Below are 8,991 nucleotides of genomic sequence, written 5' to 3'. Positions count from 1 at the left end.
AGGACTTGCCTTATTCGTTTGCCTCATCGATGTTGCCATTTGCTTGCTGTATTCCCAGGTACTTGTAGCTGTGCTCTATGTCTGCTATTGTTCCTTCTGGGAGTGATACCCCTTCTGTGTGGACGACCTTCCCTCTCTTTGTAACCATCCGGCCACATTTCTCTAGTCCGAATGACATCCCAATGTCAGTGCTGTAGATCCTGGTGGTGTGGATCAGTGAGTCGATGTCTCGCTCGCTCTTGGCGTACAGCTTGATGTCATCCATGTAGAGGAGGTGACTGATTGTGGCCCCATTCTTAAGTCGGTATCCGTAGCCAGTCTTGTTGATGATTTGGCTGAGGGGGTTCAGACCTATGCAGAACAGCAGTGGGGACAGAGCATCTCCTTGGTATATGCCACATTTGATGGACACTTGTGCAAGCGGTTTGCAGTTGGCTTCAAGGGTGGTTTTCCACAGCCCCATCGAGTTTGCAATGAAGGTACAACATCAATAGGACTCTTAGAGTCCTATTGATGTTGTACATCTCTAAGCATTCAGTGATCCAGGTGTGTGGCATTGAGTCATAGGCTTTCTATATATATATATATATAAATGTAAAAAGAGTAAATTTGTTTTTGTTTCTCCATTTTTCGTGCAGCTTTGTGTAGAATAATTATAACTTTGCAGGATTATTTGTTGATTTTTAAAATTTGACACTATAACCAGGCATGTCGACTTTATTGTTCCTTTCTGACTGTCGTTCATTTGCTGTTAAAGGTTCGATATTAAGCTCTACAGACTTCAGTTCAGAAAGTCCAGCTCCTCTGTAATGACACCAAATGCTGGTTTTGAAACACTTAGAGCAGCGAAATGGGACTTGCTGTACTTTTAGTTCTTCTCTTGTGAAACAGATTAACAGGCTCCCACAGTGAATAAATTCACCGTTCAGTCACAGGGTTGATTGTGAAAGAAGAAATGTTACGTATCATAACAAACAGAGAGCCTCTTGTCTAAAAATGTCGCTTTGCGTCTCACCAGCATCTTAATAAGCTTGGACTGAATCACACTAATCTATAAAGACCTTCTCTGCCTGAAATACTCACATCTGAAGGGAATACTTGAGCTCGTTTAGATTAGTTCTCCTGAGTTTCTAATAATTTATTTTTGTTCAACATAAGCTTTAAAAATGCCTTCCACCCTGAGGGCAGCGTTCCACATCTCAGCGTTCAGCTGGTACACTTTCATTGTGAATTACCTGGCAGCAAAGGATGGAGAGGAGCTACCTGCAGGGATCTTCGTCTATGGAGGACCATGGAAGTACCTCACCTTTCTGAACCTGGTGAGCACGTTTAGCGGTGATGACTGTGGTGAATATGTTGTGCAGGTGAAACTGAATAATTTTGCTGGTGTTTTCTCAGTTATTGCAAATGACGTTCTTTGGCCTGGCGGCAGTGAATGATCTCCAACCAGGGGAGAAGGCAGAGAGCGCGCTGAACAGATGGAAAGACCTCCTGTTCTCCGTCTTTGCCTTCCCTGTTGGGACGGTGAGAAAATCCTGCCAGTAATTTCAGCTTTCTTATTTATTTACAAAACGATCTTATAATTTTTAAAAAGGCAGTTCTTTATTAATATTTGCATTTAAGGTCTAATCTCGTGTATTGATCTCTGGAAAACAAAGAGACTGTATTTAAACATTAAAAACATTTTCTAGCAGAGGAAACGTTGCCTCACACCATCCTCTAATAATAGCAACGGTGTACAAACTTCTTTCCAAGTTGCAAGTAAAAAAAAACTAGTTTTTTACAATCAAAAAGTAAAAATTGTACTGTATCATACTGTATGCATTGTAAAAATTTCTTGAATTATTACATTATTATATTTTAGCATCTCAATTTCAACATTTTTAGGGTTGATTGTTTTCTTTAGAGGTTGGGGGGAGGAGAGATGGAAGATTTACTTTTGAGTAAAAGTAGCTCAATATTTGTGGTTCTGTTTACTCCAAAATTAAAATTAATAGAAAAACTTTAACAAGGAAAGAATTTTGTGCCAAATTTTTTTTATTTTAAGATTTTGTTCATCTGTGATAAAATAAAAAAAGTCCATCTGCATCAACCACTTCTGCTACTATTTGCTCCATATTCTATATTTGAGGTTGACGGGCTGCACAAAATACTTCGGCGGGCCAGAAATGGCCCCAGGCCGGCACTTTGGACACCCCTACTCTACTGTATATAAAGTCAAGAAGTTAATGACTCATAACTTCCCATATTTTTATCCTCAGACAGTTCAGTTGAGTATAAGACCAAAATGTTTTACACTTTTGTCTCATTTTGAGTGGAAATAAATGTGAGTTCTCACCTGAAATTGTTTGTTTCTAAATATATTTCATGCTACATTTTAACGTTTTTGGGCCAGTAACATAGTCTCAAATATTCCTGAAACATAATCTGATACGCAGCTGCTCTGTGCTTCACTCTTGGTGTGAGAGGATTTTCCTGCCTGTTCTCTGGTTCTTATGTCCAGTTGATTCAGTTTTAGATTCATCTGACCAAGGAACATTTCTTCCAGAAGTTTGAACATTTGTCTGCTTTCTCTGACAGTATTGAGTCAGGCCTTTAAGTTCTTCTCAGAAAGCAAAAGTTTTCTCTTCCTACTGCTCATTAAAAAGTTGAACCTCCAGTCAAAAGTACAACATCAGCCTGCTGCTGATGTTTAGTGGTTTGTGGGAAACTTCCTTCAGCATCTTGCAGTCTGTCTTCAGGATGAATGTTTGCATGTTGGCCTTTAAAGGTTAACTTTAAGCTCTTTAAATCTTACCAGACTCTTAAACTACTGCAATCTTCTTACTGAAGGTTTCATCCAGCTGCTTGGATCTCAGCACAATGTTCTGTTTCATTTCAGAATCACAGACAGCTGACTGTTAACTGATGTTTTATACCTCTGTGTCAGTTTGATTTGGATTAAATATGGGGGTGTCCTAATTTAATACTCATCTGAAATAGTTTGTTTAAATTTAAAAAAGTATTTATATTAGCAATTTGGATAAACTGATGAACCTGGATTGTGGTTTGGATTGTGGGAGGAAGAACCCAGGGAGAAAATGCAAACTCCATAAGTTAAAATCATACCAAGAAAAAGTGTTTTACTGTGTTCTACTACTATAAAACAATAAAACATGTTTAAAAAGTAGTTCTCTGCTCTAACTGTGGCCTCTGAATCCTGTAGTTTGTGGTTGTGCTCTTCTGGACGATCTTTGCCTATGACAGAGAGTTAGTCTATCCGGCAAACATCGATGCCTTCTTCCCTCCCTGGATAAACCACGCCATGGTATCTGTTCTGCTTTATTTCCCTTCTGTCTGGTTTTCCTAACCTAAACTCGCTGTGCTCACTGCGCCTCTGCTCCGGTGTTTCCACAGCACACGTTGGTCCTTCCTGTTTTGCTCGGAGAAGTGCTGGTGCAGCCTCACACATACCCGCAGATGAGGCACGCGCTGGCAGCGCTGTCAGTCGTGGGCGTGGCTTATTTATCCTGGTGAGTGCTGAATCAGCTGTTACTGTAAACACATCCAGAGTTCCGGAGTGAAACCGGTTCGGCTGAGTGTGAAACTGGGCGTCACTGTGCTACACAGTTTGGTTTTTTCCCAGCTGTTTGGGTTTTTTCCTCCCGTTTTCTGCTCTTTATCTTGGAGGAAAGTCAAGTCAAAACTCAGCACTTCAACATAAACCAATAAATGTTATTCATTAATATCTGAAAACTAATCAGTAACTGAGCAAAAAGCTGGGGCTGAAACAATCAATCAGATTAATCATAATGAATTGACTGTTGAAATAACTGTTTGCTAAATTACTAATTTACTAATGAGTATAAAGACTCATAAAAGGTTAATTTGCTGAAAGAACAATATAATAAAATATGCAATTAAACTAAAACTGCACAAAAATATATAAATTTTACAATAAGAAGTAAAAACCTTCTGTCTGTAAAAATGTTCCTCAAGTGGTAGCTTAGCTTCACCTGGTTCAAATTCTGGAGAAAAGCAATATATTAAGCATCTTTTTCTATGCAGTTATTAATCATTAAATCCCAAAAATAATCACCAGATCAGCTGAACACTGAGCTGATGCTAAGTCAAGCAGAAAGTGCTGAGCGTTTCACATGTTGATGTTAAAATCCTGTTTCAAATAATGAAGCGTTCACTGAAGGATTGCTGTTACTGCACTTTAAAAAGAAATTGAATAATATGTTTATTTGCATATTTTAAAGTATTTCTAATATTGTACGGAAAAGACTTAAATAGTTAAACAAAAATCAGCCAGAATGGCAGAAATAAAATAAAATAAAGTTATTTTCTTGGGCTGTGTTCACATGGACAAAGGGAGAGTTTATTTCAAACCAGCAGCTTACGGATCTGTGTGAGATCCAGGGAGGATCAGAAGGTCGAAATGCAAAAACAGTCGTCAGCAACTTATGAAAGACAATTCTTTTTATGGGCATACAGCTCAAGCCATGCATTAGCACAGTCTGCTCCGTAGAAACACACATCCCATATTTGGGTCTGTAGCTTGGACGATCTGTAGCTCTGTTTGACATTCATACTTTGCCTTTTTCTCTTACGCTCAGCATAAAACTCTCCCTCAGAAACATGCGCCTAAGACTCACAGATCCAACTTGCAGTAAAATTTCTTAGCTAAACCAGAATTCTAATAGGAAGGGAAATATGGTTGAAGTAAACTGGTGAGAGACACTGACTCTGATCGCTATGCGAAAAAACTGGATTTTTGTGTAATTTTGCAACCTGAAAATGCGCCGGGCCGGAACCTGTTCCGGTTCCTGAATGTGATTCTGAACCAGTTTTGCATGTTTCCACAGGAAGAACAAGGTCAAACTGGGCATCCGCCATCTTGCTGCTACGCTCTTCTTCTGCGTTGTGTGATGCTGCCTCTTGCTTTTCAACTAGAGTTATTTCTGTTGAATAGACACACTGATGTCAAATATGATGCAAGAAAACATTTATTACGATCAGATCTTAAAAGGTTTGTCAGCGTCTACTCGCCTTGTCAATGTTTTCTAATGTTCATTCAGAATCCACAGACTGAACTCCAGGTGAGGAGTTATCACAAGGTACTGCTCAACCAATCAGAGGAGGACTTTGGTGATATGAGTGATATGCCATATTAGACAGCCAATGAAAAATGGATCTTAAGATTTTCTAGAAGTTGCTCTTCTTGAAGAAGCTATCACTCAAGACATTATTACTTTCTCATAGCTGTTTATTTTCACACCCACATTTCAACAAATTATCATTTCACTGAATAAAACAGGTTCAGAGTTTTATTACCAATCATCGCCATAAATTTAACACTAAAAGCTGTAAATGTTCATTTATCCCAGTTAGTGCTGGTCTCATTTATAATTTGCTCAAACAAACTGTAGCTGTGTTGATTATACTGTGTGTAACATGGATGCTGTGTACTTTGGTTCAGGTGTTAATGGGAAAAAAGGAAGTAAAGGGTCACTTTGGAGTGACCCTTTACAGGTCAAAGTTCACACTGGAACTTTGACCAGTTGATTCAACCCAACAATGACAAGCAAAAGTCAAACCTGAACTATCAGAAATGTCAAAAGGAAAAGTAACCTGCAGGTTGTTCAGTAAAATGCTGCACTACTTGTACTGTACCTCCCAAAGGTATTCACATTCAGTTGTGTTATAATCACACTATATTTCGCTTGAATTTTATGTGGTAGAGAAACACAAAGCACTGCATTGCTAGGATTTTCATTACAAATGAAAATCTGAAAACAGTGCGGTGTGCAATTGCAAGTTAACTGAGTTTGCTTGTAATTTAATCAGGTAATTAATCACAACTTAACAGCTTCACACACTGCAAATCTGAGCTTTCTAAGAGGCAAATACCTGCCAAGCAGAACGCTACCGATAAACCATAGGGGAGCAGCAAACACTTTCATTTCATTTGCATTTTCTGTTTCTATCTTATTGCAGTTTGCTGAGTTCTGCTTATTCTGTTTATGCAGTAAATCAAATACATGCAAAAAGGTGTTTATTTTCCTTTAATTAACCAGGAAAAACCCTCAGTGAGATTAAAAATCTCTTTTACAAGAGCGTCCAGCAGCACAAAGTTTACAATATTACCAGTAGACATAACAACACTTACTTTCAAACTGACAGATTTCTGAAATTCAGCCCTGAAAGTCGAGCCAAACATGTCTGACTCCAAGTCATCCAACATTTTATTAAAAACCTCCAGTGGGAAGAAAATAGATGAAGAACAGCAACATGCCAGTGTCTGGTCTGAGTGGAAGGAAGACGATCCTGTGTGTTGATGCAATGATGGGTGAGGGATGAGAAAGTAGCCATGAACCTCGAAGCCTCGTGGTGCCGCGTGTTCGGATCAGGTAGATACATCACCCAGGCCCAGGACAGACAGAAAGGACCAACCAACCGGTTTTTGGTTGGAAAAAAGACATAATTTAATCCAGAACTGATGAACATGTGGGGGAAGTCGAGGTCATCCGTTGTGCCGATCTCCTGGGTGACAGGTGGGATGGGCTCACTCACACCGAAGGGACACAAACAGCTAAAAAATAAAACTAAGAGTTTTTTTGGTTGTTGGAGAAAAGTGGAGTACCTGGAGAAAACCTAAGCATGTCCAGGAGAAAGAGATGCAGACAGACTGGGATTCAAACCTACCAACTCATCCTCAGAGCGAGAAACGTCCATTCAAAAGTATCCTCTCTTAAACTCTGTCAATCTTTTCAACTTGTGATCAGAAGACTGAGTTTTGAGGTCGCAGAAATGTTGCTGAACTGTTTTAAAAGCTAGTTTGTTTCGACTGCAACTAACAGTTATTTTAGTAATCAGTTATTCTGATGATTAATCGATTAATTTAGTAAAAAAATAAAAATAAATCAACACATTCTTCAGGATTTTAATTTAAACACTTTTCATACAATTTTAGAAAAACATTAGAAGATGCATATATGCAAATAATTTAAAAGCTTTTCTTACTTATTTTTTTAAGTAAGAAAATAAACATTTTACTGCCTAAAAGCGTTCCTGTAGTGAGCGATGGATAATCCTTCTGACATCAACATGTGAACATCTCAGCCCTTCTGCTTGGCGTGGCATTAATGAGGAGCAGGAGAAGCTAAAACTGAACAGGAGTTCTGGGTAGAACAGATTTACAGAAAAAGATTTTTTTAAATCTAAATGCATACTTTATATATTTTCTGTACGGTTTCTGACTGTGTTGTTCTTTCAGCAAACTGTCTTTTTTAGAACCTGCTGGTGGATATTTAAAAAATCAATCCATCACAAAAACATGCAATCTTTAAAAAGATCAGTTTTTGCTTGAATATTAATGTGGAAGAAAAGCATCAGTGTTTGAGCCATCAGCAGGAACCTGCTCTGCAGGACAAACGCTTCTTTTCAACCCTTTATAGTTCTGCCTCATTAAAGGCAACACATCTTCCTCTGTGTTTCAGTGGACAAACCAGAACCACTCAGCTTGATGCAGATCATTTTTTATTATTAAACTGCAGATTTTGCAAGAAGGGATCAACTGTACCAGTAAATATTTGCATAAGATAGAACAAGATCACGAAACACCACAAATAAACCTTAAAAACTGATTTCCCCACTGCTTGTCGGTTCTTCAGGATCGTGTGGGTTTATCTGACGGTGGGAGTTTGGGTGTATCCCCTCCTCGGACACTTCAGCGCCGCTGGCCTGCTGGGCTTCTTCTTCTTCAACATGGTGGTGGTGACCCTGCTCTACCTGCTCGGCGACCGGCTCAACAGTCAAATCTGGAGTGAGACGTGTTACTTTTATTCATGGCGTTTAGCCTCTTTGTGTCAGGTTCTCCTTTATATCGCTCCTCTTTTGTTTTTTTCATTCCAGGAAAGAACAAGGCGGAGTGATTAAGCATTTCTGCATTTCTGAGACAGCTCTACCCCTTTTAACTACAATTATTGTTTCCAGCTCAAAACAAAAATTCATAAATATTGCATGACAGGCATCCAAGCAGCAGAATAAATCAGCTTCCACACGCTTCGGTCCAGCTGTTTGTTGTGTTTAACTTGATCCAGACTTTCTGTGCACGTCTAACCAGAAGGAGAACCGCGTCTGGATCCGGTTTAACCTGAATAAGGTGCCTAATATTCTGCTGATTGTGGAGTGTCCTGTGAGAAAACAAGTCCAGTCTACAATGCTGAGCAGCACTGCAGTGATATTAACACAAATCTCCAGACATTCCCAGGAACATCGTTGCTTTTGAGTCCATTAGTTTCTCTTTCTTCACCCTCCTCTCAGATCTCTGAAGCCTTTGAGGTGTTGCAAGTAGTTTGGATCGGCGTCCACCAGTCCAACAGAAAGGATCTTTGCCAGTAAATGTACATCTTCCTCACTCAGGTCGTTCTGTTAAAGAGTCATGCATCAAATGTTTCATCGCTTGTGATTTAAATGAAACGGCTGCAGCTGGAAAAAAAAAAAAACTCACCAGTTTGCTGTTGGAAGAGGATTCAGGAATTTGGGACTTTTGAGGCTTTTTTCCCTGTAAACAGCAATAATCATATCAGATAAGCAGGTGTTATGTTCCTTTGCTGGTAACTTGCTTTTGTTACATTTTCAAAAATATCAAAAGGTTACTCACATCTTTCAGGCCTGTAGAAAAGCAAATTACAACAAAGAGTAATCCGGCAACGACCTGAACGAAAGAAACACACCCGTCAATACCAGAACTACCATTCCTGTCAGACACATTTTGAACCTTTACTTACTCCAACCAGCTCCAACATGTTTGCTTCTCAAGCTCCTGTTCTGCTTCTATCGCCAGCCGTGTCTCGGTTTGATCTTTATTTACTCGGCTGCTGCCACCCATCAGGCTGCTGTGCGTAAGCCAGCAGGCGAAAAACTCCCTGGTAGAACCTGCAGAACAGGATGAGCCGCATCGCCAGGAAGGCACCTGATGCTGAGTCTTAACAGTAAACAGTT

At 39.4% G+C, this 8,991-nt stretch overlaps 1 protein-coding gene across 1 annotated transcript in view; it reads left to right on the top strand.

Moving 5' to 3' along the window:
• Positions 1–8,050, top strand: part of LOC103156980 (gastrula zinc finger protein XlCGF57.1) — a 16,738-nt gene extending 8,688 nt beyond the window's left edge. Inside the window, exons 3-8 of the mRNA XM_007579232.2 lie at positions 1,243–1,319; positions 1,399–1,524; positions 3,206–3,307; positions 3,397–3,512; positions 7,659–7,810; positions 7,900–8,050. Of these exons, the coding sequence (XP_007579294.2) occupies positions 1,243–1,319; positions 1,399–1,524; positions 3,206–3,307; positions 3,397–3,512; positions 7,659–7,810; positions 7,900–7,919 (593 nt within the window). The 3' untranslated portion in view covers positions 7,920–8,050. The remainder of the gene's footprint in view (positions 1–1,242; positions 1,320–1,398; positions 1,525–3,205; positions 3,308–3,396; positions 3,513–7,658; positions 7,811–7,899) is intronic.
• Positions 8,051–8,991: the final 941 nt, after the last annotated feature.

This window comes from Poecilia formosa, unplaced genomic scaffold (assembly GCF_000485575.1).
Source record: "Poecilia formosa unplaced genomic scaffold, Poecilia_formosa-5.1.2 Scaffold513, whole genome shotgun sequence".
Classification (NCBI taxonomy): domain Eukaryota; kingdom Metazoa; phylum Chordata; class Actinopteri; order Cyprinodontiformes; family Poeciliidae; genus Poecilia; species Poecilia formosa.
The sequence above is the reverse complement of the archived record's forward strand: the minus strand, read 5'-3'. Positions and strand labels throughout refer to the sequence as shown.